This window comes from Stegostoma tigrinum, unplaced genomic scaffold, assembly GCF_030684315.1.
Source record: "Stegostoma tigrinum isolate sSteTig4 unplaced genomic scaffold, sSteTig4.hap1 scaffold_237, whole genome shotgun sequence".
Lineage (NCBI taxonomy): Eukaryota > Metazoa > Chordata > Chondrichthyes > Orectolobiformes > Stegostomatidae > Stegostoma > Stegostoma tigrinum.
This window is the reverse complement of record NW_026728171.1, coordinates 39,665-61,586: the sequence shown is the minus strand read 5'-3', so window position 1 is coordinate 61,586 and position 21,922 is coordinate 39,665. Positions and strand designations below refer to the sequence as shown.

Genomic DNA, 21,922 nt, shown 5'->3' with positions numbered 1-21,922 from the left:
AGAGCCAGGAGGGGGCACGAGAAAGGCTTGGCAGAACGGATTAGGGAGAACACAAAGGCATTTTACACTTAGGTGAGGAATAAGAGAATGGTCAAAGAAAGAGTCGGGCCGATCAGGGATAGCATAGGGAACTTGTGTGTGTGGAGTCTGAGGAGGTAGGGGAAGCCCTAAATGAGTTTTTTGCTTCTGTCTTTACGAAAGAAACGAACTTTGTAGTGAATGAAACCTTTGAAGAGCAGGTGTGCTTGCTGGAATGGAGAGAGATAGAGGAAGCTGATGTGCTGAAAATTTTGTCAAACATTAAGATTGACAAGCCGCCAGGCCTGGACCAGATTTGTCCCCGGCTGCTTTGGGAAACGAGAAATGCAATTGCTTCGCCACTTGCGAAGATCTTTGCATCCTCGCTCTCCACTGGAGTCGTACCTGAGGACTAGAGAGAGGCAAATGTAATTCCTCTCTTCAAGAAAGGAAATAGGGAAATCCCCGGCAATTACAGACCAGTAAGTCTCATGTCTGTCGTCTGCAAGGTGTTAGAAAGGATTCTGAGGGATAGGATTTAAGACCATCTGGAAGAGCATGTCTTGATTAAATGCAGTCAACACAGCTTTGTGAGGGGCAGGTCATGCCTCACAAACCTTATCGAGTTCTTTGAGGATGTGACTAGAAAAGTTGATGAGGGTCGAGCTGTGGATGTGGTGTATATGGACTTCAGCAAGGCATTTGATAAGGTTCCCCATGGTAGGCTCATTCAGAAGGTCAGGAGGAATGGGATACAGGGGAACGTACCTGTCTGGATACAGGACTTGGATGAGGGGATTGAAGGATGGGTCAGCAAGTTTGCAGACGACACGAAGGTCGGAGGCGTTGTTGACAGTATAGAGGGCTGTTGTAGGCTGCAGCGGGACATTGACAGGATGCAGAGATGGGCTGAGAGGTGGCAGATGGAGTTCAACCTGGATAAATGCGAGGTGATGCATTTTGGAAGGTCAAATTTGAAAGCTGAGTACAGGATTAAGGATAGGATTCTTGGCAGTGTGGAGGAACAGAGGGATCTTGGTGTGCAGATACATAGATCCCTGAAAATGGCCACCCAAGTGGACAGGGTTGTTAAGAAAGCATATGGTGTTTTGGCTTTGATTAGCAGGGGGATTGAGTTTAACAGTTGTGAGATCTTGTTGCAGCTCTATAAAACTTTGGTTGGACCGCACTTGGAATACTGCATCCAGTTCTGGTCACCCTATTGTAGGAAAGATATGGATGCTTTGGAGTGGGTTCAGGGGAGGTTTACCAGGATGCTGCTTGGACTGGAGGGCTTATCTGACGAAGAGAGTTTGACTGAGTTCGGACTTTGTTCATTGGAGAAAAGGAGGAGGAGGAAAGGGGACCTAATTGAGGTATACAAGATAATGAGAGGCATAGATAGAGTTGATAGCCAGAGACTATTTCCCAGGGCAGAAATGGCTAACACGAGGGGTCATAGTTTTAAGTTGGTTGGAGGAAAGTAAAGAGGGGATGTCAGAGGAGGGTTCTTTACACAGAGAGTTGTGAGAGCATGGAATGCGTTGCCAGCAGCAGTTGTGGAAGCAAGGTCATTGGGGACATGTAAGAGACTGCTGGACATGCATATGGTCACAGAAATTTGAGGGTGCATACATGAGGATCAATGGCCGGCACAACATCGTGGGCTGAAGGGCCTGTTCTGTGCTGTACTGTTGTCTGTTCTATGTTCTAACTTTGGATTGTTGGACTCAAAGCATTGGCTTTGTTTTCTCTTCACTGATGCTGCCAGGCCTGTTGAGTTTTTTTGTTTCATAATCAAGCTTCTGCTTTTGAACATTTCAGCCTCCTGGTCGTTCTTGGAACTGAATAGCCTTCCCACTTATTTTTATGTCATCTGCAAACCTGGCAATAGTATGTTTGCTTCAAGTATATAAGTCAGTAATATTTTGACAATAAGTATGGATCCAGCACTGATCCCTGTGGTACTCCATTAGTTACACCTCCCTTCAGCCCAACTAACACTTCCGCCATCTACGATCCGACCCCAGCACCCAAGACATTTTTCCATCCCCACCCTTGTCTGCCTTCCCGAGTGACTCCCTTGTCCACTGCACACTCCCCTCCAATCCCACCACACCCAGCACGTTCCCGTGCAAACGCAGGAAGTGCTACACTTGCTCCCACACCTCCTCCCTCACCCCCATCCAAGGCCCCAAGATGACTTTCCATATTAAGCAGATGCTCACCTGCACATCTGCCAATGTAGTATACTGTATCCACTGTACCCGGTGTAGCTTCCTCTACATTGGGGAAACCAAGCGGAGGCTTGGGAAGCGCTTTGCAGAACACCTCCACTCGGTTCGCAATTTCGTGAGAGAGAAAAAGTTTGAGAGGTGACTTCATTGAAACATATAAAATAATCAGAGAGTTGGAGCCTTTATCCTTTATCCGGCAAGCACGAGGGGGCATAGCTTTAAATTGAGGGGTGAAAGATACCGGACAGATGTCAGTGGTGGTTTCTTTACTCAGAGAGTAGTAAGGGAATGGTACGCTTTGCCTGCAATAGTAGTAGATTCACCAACTTTAGGTACATTTAAGTCGTCATTGGATAAGCATATGGACATACATGGAATAGTGTAGGTTAGATGGGCTTCAGATCAGTATGACAGGTCGGCACAACATCAAGGGCCGAACGGCCTGTACTGTGCTGTAATGTTCTCTGTTCTATAAACACGTACACCCCCCAGTTGCGAACCATTTTAACTCCCCCTCCCATTCCTTAGACGACATGTCCATCATGGGCGTCCTGCAGTGCCATAATGATGCCACCCGAAGGTTGCAGGAACAGCCACTCATATTCCGCTTGGGAACCCTACAGCCCAATGGTATGAATGTGGGCTGCATAAGTTTTAAAATCTCCCCCTCCCCCACTGCACCCCAAAACCAGCCCAGCTCATCCCCTCCCCCCACTGCATCCCAAAACCAGCCCAGCTCATCCCCGCCTACCTAACCTGTTCTTCCTCTCACCTAACCCCTCCTCCCACCTCAAGCCACACCTCCATTTACCACTTACTAACCTCATCCCGCCTCCTTGATCTGTCTGTCCTCCCTGGACTGACCTATCCCCTCTCCACCTCCCCACCTACACTCTCCTCTCCACCTATCTTCTCCTCTATCCATCTTCGGTCCGCCTCCCCCTCTCTCCCTATTTATTTCAGAACCCTCTCCCCATCCCCATCTCTGATGAACAGTGTCGGCCCAAAACTTCAGCTTTTGTGCTCCTAAGATGCTACTTGGCCTAGACAATAAAATATGAGGCTGGATGAACACAGCAGGCCCAGCAGCGTCTCAGGAGCACAAAAGCTGACGTTTCGGGCCTAGACCCTTCATCAGAGTTTATTATCTTGGATTCTCCAGCATCTGCAGTTCCCATTGTCACTGCTACTTGGCCTGTTGTGTTCATCCAGCTTCACACTTTGTTATCTTGGATTCTCCAGCATCTGCAGTTCCCATTATCTCTCCCTTCAGCCCAACTGCCTATTTTCTATTCTTTGACCAATTCTGAAAACATGCTAATATACTATCCCAAAATTATGTGTTTTTTTTCTCATATTAGGTAAACTTAGGGCGATATTTTTTCAAGTGCCATTTTAAAATCCAAACACAATACTTCTACTGGTTCTGTTTTATCCATCCTGTCTGTTACTTACTCAAAGAATTTTTAAAAAATTGTCAGGCACAATTTCCCCACCATGAAGCCATGCTGACTTTGCTTGATTATATTATCTACTTCCACAGTTATGGACTAGACCAAGTCCCCAACACATATGTATCAAGGAGATAACCTAGACTCCAACTTTTATTTAAAGACAAGTCTCGGGTGCTGTGTTCTAGATGTAAATCGATTAGGCACACCACTCAGATTTAAGCAAAACCACTTTCCCCCTAGTTAAAATGCAAACAAAAGAAAGAAGAATTGAGATTAGTTTAACTCTACTGGAAAACTTAATTGAATAATATATTACTTAACTACCAAACAACAACTGTTCCAATATAATAATATCCCATAAACACACCTTGGCAAAGACAAAGTCAGTAAAACAGATTGTCTCACATGATTCTGGTCACAGAAAGAGAACCCCTGCTTTTAGCTGTAACGCAGAGAGAGATGGGGAGATACGGAGAGAGATAACAGCTTCCACGGCCAACTTCAAACCTCAACAACTGTCGAAATCTAAACTAAAACCTTGGTTCTGTGGGAGCCTGACATGACCCATTCATACTGAGATAGTAAGAACTGCCGATGCTGGAGAATCTTGGATAACAAGGTGTAGAGCTGGATGAACACAACAGGCCAAGCAGCATCAGAGGAGCAGGAAAGCTGATGTTTTGGGTCGAGACCCTTCTTCGGAAGTTACCCATCCCCAAGGCCTCTCGAGCTGTTTATTGGTTTAGAGAAGAACACAAGCCAGGACAAAATACACCTCTTAAAGCCATAGTATTGCCAGACCACATGACCTGCTGTTGCATCTTCTATAACAGACTGCAATATTTTCCTAATGAGAGGTTGCCTATTTTTTGTCATCCTTCCTTTTCATATGAAGTTGTTACATTGGCAGTATTCCAATCTACTGCTTGAAATGTTCCAGATTCCCGGGATATTTGGAAGATTACTGCTAGTGCATCCAGTATCTCTGGAGCTACATCTTTTAATATCCTAGTGCAGGGTACATCAGGTCCAGGATACCTATTGACCTTTAGCCCCATTAGTTTCCCGAGCACCTTTTCTCTGGTGATATTTCCTGTCTGCTTTTTGTACCTTGTTAAGTAAGTAATTTTGAGATTGTATTTGTTTCTTTTGCTATGGAGACTCATATGAAGTAATTATTTGTCTCATTTGCCATTTCCTGATTCCCCATTATTATTTTTGCAGCCTCCATTCTTTAAGGGATCTGCGTTCTCTTTGACCTCTTCCTTCCTTTTCATTTGTTTAAATAAGCTCTTATTGTCGGTTTCTTTTCTATTTCTCGGCTTTGAAATCTTTCCTTATTTCTGGTTTCCCACTAACCTTGGGCACTGACTGTTGAATTGGCAGAACATTGGAGAGAATGCTGAGGATATGGAAGTTTTGGTCTGGTGAATAGTACTCGACATGGTGCTGTTGCCCCCACTCCTGCTCAGGTGTCTCCCAGTTGAAATGCCAAATGGGACCCTGCCCATGCTCTTCACAGCTGCCCTGCAGCATTAAATGGCTGGAGGCAGGACATGGGGCGCCCTCTTGGATGGAAGTTCTACCTTGTAGAACTCCTGGCCACTTAGAGCCCAGAAGAGTCTGAAGTTGCTGATGGCTGGATGGCAGGTCCCGGACTAGAGGTGCGGAGTGGTCGAGGGTTGTTCGGGGTTGTTGAAACGTTGGATGAGAGTTTAAGGGCGTGAAGTGCCTTGGATCAGGCCAAGGGGCCTGTGGATGAGGATCCCCTACCAACTCAGTTTTTCGAGGCTGGATTGTGCATGTAAAGCTGACTGCCTTCCTGATTGACATCTATCTCCTTACGCAATAGAGGGGATCCCTTAAATTGCCATCAATTAGTCTCAGGAGGTCAAAGGATAGGCAGGCTGCTTGACAGTTCCCCAGAACTTCCACACATGTACACACAGTGCCCTCCAGATTTTATGTGTTTCTTCCCACTTTCGTATCTGTGGGATGGGGCTTTATAATGTAGCTCATGCAGTGCTAAAACAAAGAAGTTATCCTGAACCTTGAAATAGGACTGGAATGATACACCCAAATCTGGTGACTAAACTTAAAGAGTAATAATTTTGGTAATATTGAGTAATAATGATGAAATTTACCCAACTTGTTTTAAGAATGTGACATTTGATCAACAAATTTAACTAATGCTATTTTCATTGGAGTACAGGGGATTAATAAGTAGTGAATGGAGACATAAAGGATTATGATTGGTTGGGATAAGATAAACGTGGAAAGTCTGTGTTCCCATGGCTGATGGATGATGTTACAAGGAGAATGGAATACATTGATGTTTTGGGGAAAAGATGTAGGGGGATGTTAGGAGGAATTTTTTTCAAGCAGTGAAGGTTCATGGGCCAGGATCTTGCTGCCTGTGGAAGGGTTAGAAGCCGAGAAAATAAATGATTTCAGTCACATGAATGCATATCTCTGGGAGCTTCGTTCCTCATATTGCCATTAGATTTTATTTATGGAGGTTCTGTTATATTTAGAGTGGTTTGACTGGCATTCGATGTTTTGACAAAGTTTGCCAGATTTTGTTGGCATCATGTGAACTAACATTGAATTGATACTTGCTTAACTACTAATTATTTTTGGTAGACGCTGTAGAACATACCATATGTATGACAAAATAGCAAAATTACAAGAGAAATCTAGTTCAAAACCGAGGTAACAGAGCACCTTTTTAAAATTAACAAGAACATATAATTAACACACTTAATAGCTGTGGCATAGTGTGATTTAAAAGAATGCTGATGACCAGAAGTGAAATAAGGGTTGTAAGATCCACTATTTGAAACGGAGAAAGAGCCAATTAGATTGTACTTTGGATTTGGATGTAGTGAGAATGAACATCGCTTGAAAAAGATGGATGTTTCAGGTTAAATTGTTCTGAGTCCTGCTTCATAAATACAAAGGAGGGCTTCATGACATACAAAGCTACTGTTCCTCCACCATTGTTCTGCAGGAATTACTGAACCAAACAACAGTATATGACCAGCATCACTGACGGTTCCCTCGTTGGATTTGACATGTTGCATTTGAGAAGGAAATGGCCTGTTTCCATCATTCCAGAGTACTTTTGTGAATCCTTGTATTTATTTCTGGGCCAAATACAGGAATTAATTTTATTTAATAGCTCCAATAAGTTAAAACTGTAATCGAAGTTAGTTTTCTTCCTCCTTTGTCGTGTATCTGTTGGAGTTGCACACAGCACAACGCGTCTTGGCTCAACACAAATTGACACAAAATGAGCAACTTCTAAATGTGACTGAAGTAATCAACCGTTTAATGACCATTTATGATGGTTTGGAACAAAATCACAAGGACTTGGTCAACGTGCCACTCTGTGTCGAAATGTGTCTGAACTAGCTGCTGAACGTCTTTGATACCTATGTATGATTTACACTTTAATGTAGTAAGTTTAGATTGTCCTAAGGTGCACTAAACTGCATGCGACATATTGGATTTTGATATGTACAGGATCAGTTAAGTAAATGTGAAGATTGTCGACTGATTAAAATCAATCCGAGTATTGTTGACATAAGGTTTCAGTATGTTCTAGTTTCATTTCAGTTCAACAGATAAAGTAGTTGACAGTTTTAGCGACTTTTGTTTTAAATCAATAAAATTGAAACTGATATACTTTTGATTCCATTTGGTCAGATCTGCCTAGGATCATGTAGACATCTTGACATTCTGATTGTAATGCTCTTCACGGTGACAAATGTTAGTGCTAGAGAATGACGTGTATAAAATACACAATATGAACATCATCCAGTTAATGTCAAGGAATAAACGGCCAGATGTAGAATAAATTTTCATATGACCCTCAATCTCATAGAGTCATACAGCATAGAAACACCATATCTATGCCTACCAACAAACACCAAGCTGCACTAATCTCATTTGTCAACACTTGGTCCAGAGCCTACTTTGACCTAGCATTTTAAATGCTCATCCCAGATGCTTTTTAAATGTTGAGAATACCTGCATCAAAAACCCTCTCAGGCAGTGTGCTCCATATGTCTGCCACTTTTTAGATGAAAAAGCTTTTCCTCAGACTTCCTCCAAAGCATTTAATCCTCACCTTAAACTTGTGCCATCTGGTCTTAGACACATGTGCCATGGGGAATGGATTCTCACCATGTATTCTGCCCGTGCCTGTCATAATTTTCTATGCGTCAATCAGATCCCCACCCACACCTCCGCCTCCTCTGCTCCAAGGAAAACAAACCCAGCATACCAGTCTATCTCATAACTGAGACTTTTTAACCTAGCCAGTATCTTGAAGAGCATTAACTGTGCCATTGTGGTATTTTCCAGGCTAATTGTCCTTCAGCTTATCTCAGTCAGATTGTTTAGTAAACTCCATTCCGGAATAATGTTATGCACTTCACTTGGAAATGTATTAAGACTGTGACAGTATATTGGGGAATCCTTGCAAGCGGAGAGAATTTTATTTTCCTTCAGTCCAAGCTGGATATAATTCTAGGACTTGGAGATGAAAGTCCGTGGTTAATCTTTCGGTGTCCTTCTCTGCACCCGACATGACCTCCAATTTTTCATTTGTATAAAGTTGAGCTTTGTCTGCATGAGATGTGTTCCAATATTAAATCATTTTTGCGACTGTCAATTTTGACATTCTTCATTTGGTGAGTACCCGTCATATTGATTGCAGCTCAAGTTCCTTCTGGATGTCAAAACCAAAATGTTTCATTTTGCAGTAAAATTGCAGACATTGAGCAGAAATTCGCGCTAGGGAGCACAAAAAGGCATAGATTATTTCTCAGTACCACCCTCATTAATAATTATTCCCTTTTTCTACCTGCCAGACAGGAACTAGATGCTGAGAATTACCGAAATGAAATTCAGAGTGGGTGTGTGGTGCTTCCACATTGCTCAATGCTCCTCTGGATCCCCAACTTGGACACTAGTCACCAGCATCTCCAGCCACACCCATCAGTAGCACCCCATGTCCACAGTTTTGACATGTGGCATGTTCCAGCCTCAGCACATCATGGCACATCTCAGATCTGCTTTCAGTACTCTTCTGTACTTCATTGCTGAATTTTGGATTGCAGCAGCCCCCCTCATTGCAGTGCTGCTGCCAGGGCACTTTTATATGCAGGAACAGGCACCCATTCGTGTATTGGGCCACGTTACACATCAGGACACCTTGCTTGAGCTCTCCACTCTCATTTTGTCCCCGCATGAATGCTAACAGCTCCTCTGCCTTGTCTTCATTTGCCTTGTCTTTTTATGGGTTGCCCCCTCTGCCACATCTCACAGACTCATAATGCTAGTATATTGATTAACTTTTTGGCATCGAGACCAAGCCAGACAGCTTGTCATGTTTGTCAGCAGTCATCAATCAAAGGAGTGGATGTGTTGCCGTTCAGCACCGTGATATGTTGATCTCACACCTGCAGCATGTGCCAGCTGCAGAAGCACAGAATGCGTTGCATTGTCTCCAACCTCATGGTCATGCTTCATGTTCTGAGGGGAATGGTCTCCAGTCAAGGGAGGCAGTTTCAGGCAGCAGATCTAGCTAACTCCAGGGCATTGTCTGATATCACTCGAGGGGCTTGGATGCAATCAGTTGGCTGCTCAGAATGATCATGGTCAGGACACTATCCTCATAGGTTGTGAGAAGTCAAACGTTAGACACCTCACTACCTGTGTTGGCTCTTTCTGCCCTACTGTGGGCTGTTTTTCCTGGAATGAAACAAAGGGAGGGATTGAGTGAGATGAAATGAGCTGGTGCATTTGTTAGTGCTCATGTATGTTTGGGAAGGGAGGTGAGGTCTCCTGGGTGAGAGCAAGAGGCACAGAGAACATACAGGAATAATAGCCTTGGGGCCTCAAGTAGACGAGAGCAAGCGAAGACAGACATTGAATGCTTTGGTGAGAATGGTATTACATGAGCTGTGCTGAAGGGTGGTGCAGAATTAGAGAGAGTGTGAATGTGAGGTAGCACAGAACAATGAGGCTCTTCTTCTGTTGGAGCAGGGGTCACTGATCTTGCAGCAATGCTGGATGGTTCTTTTGGTGGTTGAGACTGCATTGACACTGGACAGCCTCAGATGAGTCTGGCCGAGTCTTGTGTCATGGCCTCCTGTGCTTGTCCTTGGGAAAGAGGACAGTTCTGCACTGCACCAATCCATCCACCAGGACTTCCAGGTCCCTAACTGTAAAATAAGGTGCTAATTTCCCCTTTCCTACCCTGTCTGGGACAAATGCTATGAACTGTACAAGGCAGTTCTGGATTCTGAGCATTTTACTGGTTCACAATAGCCTTTAAACATGGCACTAGTGCCAGTAATACCAGGATGGTCCAGTTACGATGAGTAGGAGAACTAACTAGCATCGGCTGAGAGAGGCACAATAGGAGCATTGTTGCCAGTTATTGAATAGGTTTGCCACAACAGCGTGAGAAAATCTGTTCGGTCTTTTGGAGAGCTACTGTCCTTGCAGTGCAATAAAAATGACACTGAACTGATTCATTCCAGTGTTTTAGACCTGAAGATTTAAGAACAGAATTAGACCATTCAGCCCATTGAGTGGGATCAATCATTCTCAATCCCATTCTCCTGTGTCCATACTAAGCAAGAACATATCTATCTACGCCTGAAATCAACTCTGACTTGGCCTTCACAGGTTTCTGCATCAACGAGTTCCACAGATTCACAACTTTCTGACTGAAGAAATTCCTCCTCATCTCCATCCTGAAGGGTAGTCCCTTTGACTCTGAGGCTGTGCCCCCAGGTCCTGGTCTCTCCTACTCGTGGAAACATCATCTCCATGACCACTCTATCCAGGCCTGAATTACCTTCAGTGTGACCCCCTTCATCCTTCTAAACTCCATCGAGTACAGACCCAGAGTTCTCAGCCATTCCTCACATGACAGTCCCTTCATCGCCAGGATTATGTTTGAGAACCTCCTCTAGACCCTGACAAAGGCCCGCACATCCTTCCTTAGACAGATGGCCAAAAACTGCTCTTAATATTCCAAATGCAATATGACCAGAGCCTTACACAGCCTCAGCAATACATCTCTGCTCTTGTATTTTTGCCGTATGGAAATGAATGCTGACATTGCATTTGCCTTCCCAACTGCCAACTGAACCTGCATGTTAAAAGAATCCTGAACTGGGGCATCTTTGTGCTTCAGATTTCTGAAGCCTTTCCCCATTTCGAAAATAGCCTATGCCTGTACTGCCACTTCTCTACAGACTCTCTGTGACCTCCCCACTTCCTCAACACTACTTGCCTCAAGTTGATGAGGGTCGAGCTGTGGATGTGGTGTATATGGACTTCAGTAAGGCATTTGATAAGGTTCCCCATGGTAGGCTCATTCAGAAGGTCAGGAGGAATGGGATACAGGGGAACTTAGCTGCTTGGATACAGAATTGGCTGGCCAACAGAAGACAGCGAGTGGTAGTAGAAGGAAAATATTCTGCCTGGAAGTCAGTGGTGAGTGGAGTTCCACAGGGCTCTGTCCTTGGGCCTCTACTGTTTGTAATTTTTATTAATGACTTGGACGAGGGGATTGAAGGATGGGTCAGCAAGTTTGCAGACGACACCAAGGTCGGCGGTGTCGTTGACAGTGTAGAGGGCTGTTGTAGGCTGCAGCGGGACATTGACAGGATGCAGAGATGGGCTGAGAGGTGGCAGATGGAGTTCAACCTGGATAAATGCGAGGTGATGCATTTTGGAAGGTCGAATTTGAAAGCTGAGTACAGGATTAAGGATAGGATTCTTGGCAGCGTGGAGGAACAGAGGGATCTTGGTGTGCAGATACATAGATCCCTTAAAATGGCCACCCAAGTGGACAGGGTTGTTAAGAAAGCATATGGTGTTTTGGCTTTCATTAACAGGGGGATTGAGTTTAAGAGTCGTGAGATCTTGTTGCAGCTCTATAAAACTTTGGTTAGACCGCACTTGGAATACTGCATCCAGTTCTGGGCGCCCTATTATAGGAAAGATGTGGATGCTTTGGAGAGGGTTCAGAGGAGGTTTACCAGGATGCTGCCTGGACTGGAGGGCTTATCTTATGAAGAGAGGTTGACTGAGCTCGGTCTCTTTTCATTGGAGAAAAGGAGGAGGAGAGGGGACCTAATTGAGGTATACAAGATAATGAGAGGCATAGATAGAGTTGATAGCCAGAGACTATTTCCCAGGGCAGAAATGGCTAGCACGAGGGGTCATAGTTTTAAGCTGTTTGGAGGAAAGTATAGAGGGGATGTCAGAGGCAGGTTCTTTACGCAGAGAGTTGTGGGAGCATGGAATGCGTTGCCAGCAGCAGTTGTGGAAGCAAGGTCATTGGGGTCATTTGAGAGACTGCTGGACATGTATATGGTCACAGAAATTTGAGGGTGCATACATGAGGATCAATGGTCGGCACAACATTGTGGGCTGAAGGGCCTGTTCTGTGCTGTACTGTTCTATGTTCTATGTTCTATGTTCTATGTTCTACTTGCCTCTCCACCTATCGAAATGTCATCTGCAAACTTAGCAACAACCCCCTGTGGACAACAATACCATTAGTTCCTTTGTCCAGATTGCTAATGTATAACGTGAATGGCTGTAGTCTGAACTCTGATGACTGTGGAACTCCTGTAGTTGCTGGCTGCCATCCTGCAAAAGACCCTTTTATTGCCACTCTCTGCATTCTGCCAGTTAGCCGATCCTCTATCCATGCCAGTACCTACTCCCTAACACCATAAGCTCATTTTTTTTATTTTGAAGCGTCCTGTGTGGCACCTTGTCAAAGGCTTTCTGAAAATCCAAACAGATAAAGTTCAATGGCTCTCTTTTGTTTTTACTCACTGGTTACATTCTCAAAGAATCTAACAGAGACCTTCCCTTGACAAAGTTGTGTTTTCTCAGCCCAATTTAACATGTAGTTCCAAGTATTACCATGTCCTTCCAAGTACTCTCCGATCTCATCCTTAATAATGGATTCTAAAATCTGACCTAATGACAGGCTAACAGGTTTTTCTCGTCTTTTAATTTCTTGTCTTTTGCCTCCCTCCATTTTAAACAGGGGTGTTATATTTGCCATTTTGTACTCCTTTGGGACCCACCCTGACTCCAGTAATTCCTGAAAGATCATCAATACCTGCATGGTCTTCTTACTTATCTCCTTCAGAACTCTGGGGGGCAGTCCATCTGGTCCATGTAATTTACCATCTTCTCGGAATTATAGAATTCCTACAGAGCGGAAAGAGGCCATTGGGTCTGCACCATCTCCGTCAAGAACATCCCACCAAGACCCAGCCCTGTACTGTGTCCCGGCAAGCTCACATTTGCCATGGCTGATCCACCTTGCCTGCACATCTTTGGACTGTGGATGGAAATCAGAGCACCTGGCGGAGACCCGTGCGGACATGGGGAGAATGTACAAATTCCACACAGACCCTTCAGCTTCCCCTGTACCTTCTCCTTAGTGATGGCCACCGCACTCACTTCTGCTTCAGACTCCCTTAAAGTTCTACTACTGGTGCCTTCCAACCTGAAGACTGATGCAAAATACTTGTTCAGTTCCTCTGCCATTTCTTTGTTCCCCAACACTACTTATTTGGCCCCTCTTGAAATTTTCTTTGGATTTACAGGGGTGTTTTACGATAACAATATCTACTTTATTGTGTTGACAAATGGATTGTTGAGATGATCACAGAAACAATAAGCAAAATTCATCAGTACTCTCAATTAACAATCATATATATATTAATATCACAATCAATGCATTTCCATCAGGTAAGCACGTAACTGGATCTTTCTAACCCGGCAGTTTTCACTTTTCATTTCTCAGATTTCACTCTCAGACAGAACAGTTGATGTAGTCACACTGTTCGTTAAAAATAGCATCCACTGTATTTTTCCCCATGTTGTAGCTCGTGGATTTGTGTAACCTTCATGTATAGAATCTGTGTTCGTTTTCAAGGAATTTATTACTTTCGTGATTTCAGGTGTTACATTCAGAAGGGTACCATGCTGCAATTCGAGCCTGCTGTTTCCAGAGTAATCCCAATGTGGAAGATTTTAAAAAGTATGTAAATTTCCCTAATTTACCTGTCTTTTAGATCCAAACTGATGAAGACCACGGTCCAGGTTTCTGTTCTTAACAAGAATGCCTATTTATTGCAAATGCATGGATTCTCACTACAGACAGATATTTACAAAGATTGGACACATATATGTACAAATTAAAACTGTAAGGCCCCTGTAAACTCATCTTCCTGCAGACAAACTTCGAGGGGAGAAGGATAAAACATGGATATTATAGGTGGAAAAAAATTCTAAGTCAGCTGTTCAGTGGTCCCTGTTCACAGGATTTGCGAAGATGATCTTGAGGATATAAAACAAATGAATAAATATCCCAGATTGACTTATTATCTATTAAAACCTGTGTTGATGATATGGCATTGCTATGATCATAAAGTAGAACATTGTCCAAGTTCCTGTGAGCATTACCGTAGTTTTCATTTGTATTCTCCATGTCGGGAACATAGTTAATTTGTACTTTACTGACTAAGTGACCTTTGCTCATCTACAGTTCAGTTGCAAACAGGCAATATTTTATTATTCTAATTTCGTAACTTTGGTTTGGAATTTTGTCATGGGAAATGTATTTCACTTATGCTCCTCTGCGTAATTGTAGCCAATCCTCCATTGGCAAAGAAGCACACAACTACAGCAGTTAATAAAAGAAAGAACTGCATTTATGTAGCATATTTTATGGTCTCCGGTATAAAAAGTACTTTATAGGCAGCTAAACTACTTTTGAAATGTCGTCACTGATGTAGCATAAGAAAACATGTCGTATTTAAAATAGTCAGAAGTAAAGAAAATGAAATAATAAAGAAATAGTAAATAGTAAAATGAATATGAAATTATGAATGTAAAGAAATATAAAATCTTCAGCCCCTTGCGAGTGGAGACATAGAATCAGGAGATGCAGAGTCAGTATGGAGCCTACCAGGGAGGAGGCAATTCTGGATCTGGTGTTGGGCAACGAACTGGATTTGATCAGGGACCTCGAAGTAAGGAAGCCATTAGAGGTAGTGATGATAATATGATAAGTTTTAATCAGCAATTTGAGACGGAGAAGGGAGAATCGGAAGTGTCAGTATTGTAGTTGAACAAAGGGAACTATGGAGCGATGAGGGAGGAGCTGTCTAAAGTTCAATGGTTCAATACCGTAGCAGGGATGGCAGTGGAACAACAATGGCAGGTATTTCTGGATATAATGCACAAGGTGTAGGATCAGTTCATTCCAAAGAGCAAGAAAGATCCTAAGGGGAGGCAGGGACGGCCATGGCTGACGAGGGAAGTTAAGGACTCTATAAAGATAAAAGAGAAGTATAACATAGCAAAGATGAGTGGGAAGCCGGAGGACTGGGAAGGTTTTCAAGAGCAAAAGAAGTTGACTAAAAAGGCAATACGCAGAGAAAAAAATGAGGTACAAAGGAAAACTGACCAAAAATATTAAGGAGGATAGTAAGGATAACAAAGTGTGGAGCTGGATGAACACAGCAGGCCAAGCAGCATCTCAGGAGCACAAAAGCTGATGTTTCGGGCCTCGATGAAGGGTCTAGGCCCGAAACATCAGCTTTTGTGCTCCTGAGATGCTGCTTGGCCTGCTGTGTTCATCCAGCTCCACACTTTGTTATCTTGGATTCTTCAGCATCTGCAGTTCCCATTATCAAGGAGGATAGAAAAAGGTATGTGAAAAAAAAATGGTTAAGACTAGAATTGGGCCCTTGAAGACAGAAAAGAGTGAATTTATTATGGGGATCAAGGAAATAGCAGAAGAGTTGAATAGGTACTTTGGATCTGTCTTCACTAGGGAAGACACAAGCAATCTCCCAGATGTAATGGTGGCTGAAGGACGTAGGGTAATGGATGAACTGAAGGGTATTTATATTCATCAGGAAATGGTGTTGGGTCTGAAGGCTGCTAAGTCCCCGGTACCTGATGGTCTGCATCCCAGGGGACTTAAGGAGGTGGCTCTAGAAATCGTGAACGGATTGGTAATCATTTTCCCATGTTCTACAGATTCAGGATCAGTTCCTGCAGGTTGGAGGGTGGCTAATGTTGTCCCACTTTTCAAGAAAGGAGGGAGAGACAAAACAGGAAATTATAGACCGGTTAGCCTGACGTCAGTGGTGGGAACGATGCTGGAGTGAATTATAAAAGATGAAATTACAACTCATTTGGATAGCCGTAACAGGATAGGTCAGAGCCAGCATGGATTTACGAAGGGGAAATTGCGCTTGACTAATCTTCTGGAATTTTTTGAGGATGTAACTGTGAAGATGGACAAGCGAGAACCAGTGGATGGAGTGGACCAGGACTTTCAGAAAGCCTTTGATAAATTTCCACAGAGGAGATTAGTGAGCAAAATTAGGGCACATGTTATTGGGGGCAAAATACTGAGTTGGATTGAAAATTGGCTGTCTGACAGGAAGCAGAGAGTAGTGATAAACGGGTCCCTTTGGGAATGGCAGGCGGTGACCAGTGGGGTACCACAAGGTTCGGTGCTGGGACTGCAGCTGTTTACAATATACATTAATGATATAGATGAAGGCACTAAAAGTAATATTAGCAGATTTGTCAATGACACAAAGCTGGGCGGCAGTGTGAAATGTGAGGAGGATGTTATGAGAATACAGGGTGACTTGGACAGGCGAGGTGAGTGGACGGATGCATGGCAGATGCAGTTTAATGTGGACAAATGTGTGGTTATCCACCTTGGTGGAAAGAACAGGAAGGCAGATAACTATCAAAATGGAGTCAAGTTAGGTAAAGGGGAAGTACAACGAGATCTAGGTGTTCTTGTACAGAAGTCAATGAAAACAAGCACGCAGGTACAGCAGGCAGTGAAGAAAGCTCATGGCATGCTGGCATTCATAACAAGAGGAATTGAGTATCGGAGCAAAGAGGTCCTTCTGCAGCTGTACAGGGCCCTGGCTTACAAGGATGAGAGGGGGTCTGATTGAGATGTATAAGATTATTAAAGGATTGGACACTCTGGAGGCAGGAACCATGTTTCCGCTGACGGGTGAGTCCAGAACCAGAGGACACAGTTTAAAAATAAGGAGTAGGGCATTTAGAACAGAGTTGAGAAAAAAACTTCTTCACCCAGAGAGCGGTGGATGTATGGAATGCTCAGCCCCAGAAGGCAATAGAGGCACAAGTCTCTGGATCGTTTCAAGAAAGAGATGGATAGAGCTCTTAAAGATAATGGAATCAAGGGTTATGGGGATAAGGCAAGAACAGGATACTGATTGTGGATGATCAGCCATGATTATAATGAATGGTGGTGCTGGCTCGAAGGGCTGAATGGCCTACTTCTGCACCTGTTGTCTACTGTAAAAGTTAATTGTATAAGATTGATTCAGACGGTCCCATATTTCTGGTGTTGGCAGCTTGTTCAGATAGGGAAAAGAACATGGTTGATCTTGATGAAGGGCCTAGGCCCGAAACGTCAGCTTTTGTGCTCCTGAGATGCTGCTTGGCCTGCTGTGTTCATCCAGCCTCACATTTTATTATCTTGGAATCTCCAGCATCTGCAGTTCCCATTATCTCTGGTTGATCTTGATTCTGCTCCTGTTTGTGACACAGTAGCCTCTTCGAGCAACAATTCTTGAATGTTGATGGGACATTGAAACGCAGGTAGATTATCGTGATCACTTGTTGAAAATGGATAGCAGCCAGTAGTTCTCTTTGCTCTCAACCAGTGACCAGTAGGCAATGGTCAAACAGTACGTAACCCAGAGGCCACAAGCCCCCCTGAGACATGATGTCAGTTGAGTCTCGTGAATAACTACCCGCTCATGGACTGTCTGCCGATAAAGCATGGTATTAAATCTCACATACACTGCTCTCTACCATTTTAATCGAAGTATTTATCACTCGTTGCATAGAAACAGATCACACAAACTGAAATGGCATATGCGCAAATACCAACATAGAAGTTCTATATAGTAGCATTTTGTTTAAAGTTGTATTTATAAAATGAAAGGGTGAAATATTAATTTTCACAAATCATATTAAGGTGCTATAGAAATCTATGGAAGTGAGAAATTTGTTTTTTGATTCAATACATGTCTGACAAATGACAATTCAAAGAGATCTTTGTTTTAGCTCGAGTGGGTCGCGGAATCGTCCTCATTAGGGGCATTTAAGTGACTATTAGACAGGCATATGGATGGTAATATAAGATAGGGGTGGAGGTTTGATAGACCTGAGGTTTCGGGTAAAAGTTCGGCACAACATCGTGGGCTGAAGGGCCTGTACTGTTCGATGTTCTATGTATCTTATGCTGTATTCAAATCAGTAAAGTGAGTCAGTGACATTCTGCAATTTCCTTTTCCAGGGGTTGGAGTCGAAGAATCAGAGTGCTTTCTTTGAAAATTGTCTTGATCTGTCCATCCAAGCGTCAACTGGAGGAAAAATACAAGTGTCAGTACTAAATCTATCATTGCTGATACACTTGTAAACTGTAGGTTTAACTGGAGGTAAACTTTGTTTAATAAACTAGCACACTCAATAAACTGACAAAAATTACATACCAGATGTTTACTGTCTTCTCATAATCTCTGTGATGTCTGGTGAGGGTGCAAGTGAGAAGGCTCTCTGCCAGTAAGTTTTAGTTCACGCAAAGTTGCATCATTACTGAAGTTATTTATGCTGTAAATGAAGGAGAACAGTGATGTGTATATCCTGTGCATTATGTTCCTATTATCGAGTGTGTGTTTTTTGTGTGTGTGGACCTATTGATCAACTGGAATTTTTGATTATTCAGCACATTCCTGGGACCACAGGTGCTGTTTAACAAAAGGTTTGCTGTATTAGTATATTTCTGTATTTAGTCACTGCCACGATGAGTGTTAAATCATAACTTGGTCTGTGCAGAATGTGCACAGTGCATTCCTGCAAGATAAATGATGCGCTACATATGTATGATGCTATTGTTTCTCAAAGACACTAGCCTCAGCAGCTGTTTTTGTTCCCAATCATGTTTTCATCATTAGAATACTGGGAAAAATATTCAGAAGTGTGGTATGACTCTACTGCTCACTTGCAGCAGTGATAACACTTAATGTGAGGTCATGTTTTTGCCCATTTGTTGTTCTGTTGGTCAGCAATGTAACTCACAAACTAATGGGCATATTTCATTGAAAACTGATACATATGAGTATGGTCCAAGGAAGAACTGATTAGTTCTTGACAGATCTAGATTTATTTCTCTATTTTCTAAAGCATCTGTTAAAATTGGTAGGAACGGCAAATGATCATCTTTCTGGAATATTGTTGATTGATTTAGAATGTTGTGGATTGTGTCAGCCCTGATAGTAGAATTTGTCATAACTATCAAAATATGAGCAGATTTTTGAGAGCAGATTATCAAATTGGCCTGAAGCTTTCTCAGTGAGATGGAAGCTTTTAATAAAAGGATTTATTTTGTCGGCCTTGCATTTACAAAGAATCAGTCAAGTGGAGAAATGCCTCAAAGAAAAGCTGTGTAATTATAGACTCATGGATGTTTGGTGCACAGGAGGAGGCCGTGCGGTCCGTAGTTCCTGCACTGCTCAACAAAGCTCTGTCTACATTGAACTCACATGGCATTGATTTCCGTTTTGATTGTTTGGCCCATAGCCCTGGAGCCTACGGCAACACAAGTGAACATCTAAATACTGCTTAAATATTCAGACACTTTCTGAATCAGTCACACTTTCAGTCAGTGAGCTCAGGACTCCCACCACACTGGGAAAATAGGTTCTCCTCAGCTCCCCTCTTAGCTTTCTACCTGTGAACTTCAATCTGTGCCCCCTGTTTATTGACATGTCTACGAATGGAAAAAGCAACTTCCAGTTAACCTTTCCATGTCCTTCAAAATCTTAAACACCTTCACCATGTCCCCTAGTCTGCTCCAATCTTGGCATCGGTCAGATGGGCAGGTCAGTGGCGGATTGATGTAGCCTGAAGAAGGAATAAGATGAGAGTACTTAACGTGGCAAAGCCTGTCGTGCCCGATGGAGGTCAGCAATGGCAGTCAGCAGTGAAGTCCACCGGCAAGGATGGGCGGGCCCTAGCCCAACGCAGGGGAATACAAACCGTCACGGGGGAAGCCTCGTTCAGAGTGTCTGCAAATTCGTGGCTTAAGAAAGGACTGTAATGTTTGACTTGTTAAACTTTTGTTTTTATTTTTCTACTGTTATACTAAGAAGACTGTCGTGCTGAACTTTTTAACTTATTCATTTATTTTTCTAACATAGAACGTGGAACGGTACAGCGCAGTACAGGCCCTTCGGCCCACGATGTTGTATCAAACTTTTACCCTCATCCTAAGGTCTATCTAACCTCCACCCCTACCTTATATTGTCATCCATTTGCTTGTCTAATAGCCAATTAAATGCCCCTAATGAGGCTGACTTCACTACCCTCTCCGGCATTGCATTCCACTCCCCTACGACTCTGAGTAAAGAAGGATGGATACCTTTTCTACTTCTGCAACTAAAATTTCGTACCAAGGTACTTTGTCCCTGAGATGACACCGTCTGAGGTGACATTGTACTCTTGTACCGTGTATTGAATACATGTGATAATAAAACCTAAATCTAAATCTAATGCATAGCAGGACACTGGGAAGCTTAGAGGAGAAAAGGGATGCTGGGGTGCTTGTTCATAAATTCCTGAAGGGGTCAGGACAGGCTAGTAAGGGTTGTTACAAAGACATATGGGACATCTCCCTTTATCAGTCGTGGCGTAGATTCTAAGAATGGGGAGGTCACTTTGGAGCTGTTTAAAAGTTTGTTTCGGCCACAGCTGGAGTCGTGTGTGGCGTTTTGGTCACCACCCATTAGGCCTTGTTAGCCCTCCAGAGTTCGTTAGCCCACATTTTTCCTGGTTGAGTTCCAATTGCTGTGCCCAGCTGACCAGTCAGTTGATCTCCTCCTGAAGTTTATTCATCCTGTCTGTCAACCAATTTTAGATCCAGTGTGCCACTTTGCCTTTGATCCCATGGCTGTTATTTACATGACCATTCCACCGATATCCTCCTCACTGAATTAGTGATTTGCTAGCGACACGGTCATACACTCTGTGTTTAAGCTGAAATGATGAATCTCATTGACAAATTTCAAGGTCCCTTGTGGCAAGCCCTGCACAACCCCACTCAAAGCAAACATCCTGTCAGATAGATATCTCTCTACCGTCAATCACCCTGTGCTCTCTGCCTCAGCCAGTTTTGGCTCCAGTGTGCCTCTTTGCCTTTGATCCCGTTGACTGCTGTTTTCTTGATCACTCTGCCAAGGGGGGCTTTACTAAGTCCACATCAAATGCATAAGCTCATCAACACTCCAACATCTCCTCAAAAAAGGATCAAATTTCTGAAATGTGACCTCATCTTAACAAATCCATACTGACTATCCCTGATTAATTCATGCAAGTACATTCTACCCCTAAGAATGCCTCTTTGTAGCTTCTCCAGTGCTGAGATTATTCTGACTGGCCATAAATTTCTTGGTCTGTTCCTCTCTCCGTTTGTTCATAGTAGGACAACGTTAATAGTCCCTAGAGTCAGTAATTAAGAAAGCGCATGTAATGTCGTTTATCTCAAGAGGGTTGGAATATAAAAGCAGCAATGTGCCTCTGAGGCTTTATAAGGCTCTCGTTAGGCCCCATTTAGAATACTGTGTCCAATTTTGGGCCCCATGCTTCAGGAAGGACATTCTAGCCCTGGAGCGTGTCCAGCGTAGATTCACATGGATGATCCCTGGAATGGTAGGTTTAGCGTATGATGAACGGCTGAGGATCCTGGGATTGTACTCATTAAAGTTTAGAAGGTCGAGGGGAGATCTAATAGAAACTTACAAGATAATGAATGGTTTAGAAGGGGTGGACGCTCGGAAGTTGTTTCCGTTAGGAGGGGAGACGAGGACCCGTGGGCACAGACTTAAAATTAGAGGGGGTAAATTTAAAACTGAAATGAGACAACATTTCTTCAGCCAGAGAGTGGTGGGCTTGTGGAATTCATTGCCGCAGAGTGCATGGAGGCCGGGTTGTTGGATGCCTTCAAGGCAGAGATCGACAAATTCTTGATCTCAAAAGGAATCAAGGGCTGCGGGGAGAGTGCAGGGAAGTGGTGTTGAAATGCCC

General features: G+C 43.4%; 1 protein-coding gene across 4 annotated transcripts in view; it reads left to right on the top strand.

Moving 5' to 3' along the window:
* The window catches only part of LOC132207983 (dystrophin-related protein 2-like), a 147,450-nt gene extending 128,866 nt beyond the window's left edge, over positions 1 to 18,584 (top strand). For 2 of the 4 annotated variants that reach the window (XR_009444075.1, XR_009444078.1), the window contains 2 exons: positions 13,726 to 13,805; positions 18,138 to 18,584. Coding sequence is in view for 1 of the 4 variants with exons in the window: in XM_059643760.1 (XP_059499743.1) it covers positions 18,138 to 18,260 (123 nt within the window). In the remaining 3 variants the exon portion in view is untranslated. The remainder of the gene's footprint in view (positions 1 to 13,725; positions 13,806 to 18,137) is intronic. The other 2 variants (XR_009444076.1, XM_059643760.1) reach the window with 1 other exon arrangement.
* Positions 18,585 to 21,922: the final 3,338 nt, after the last annotated feature.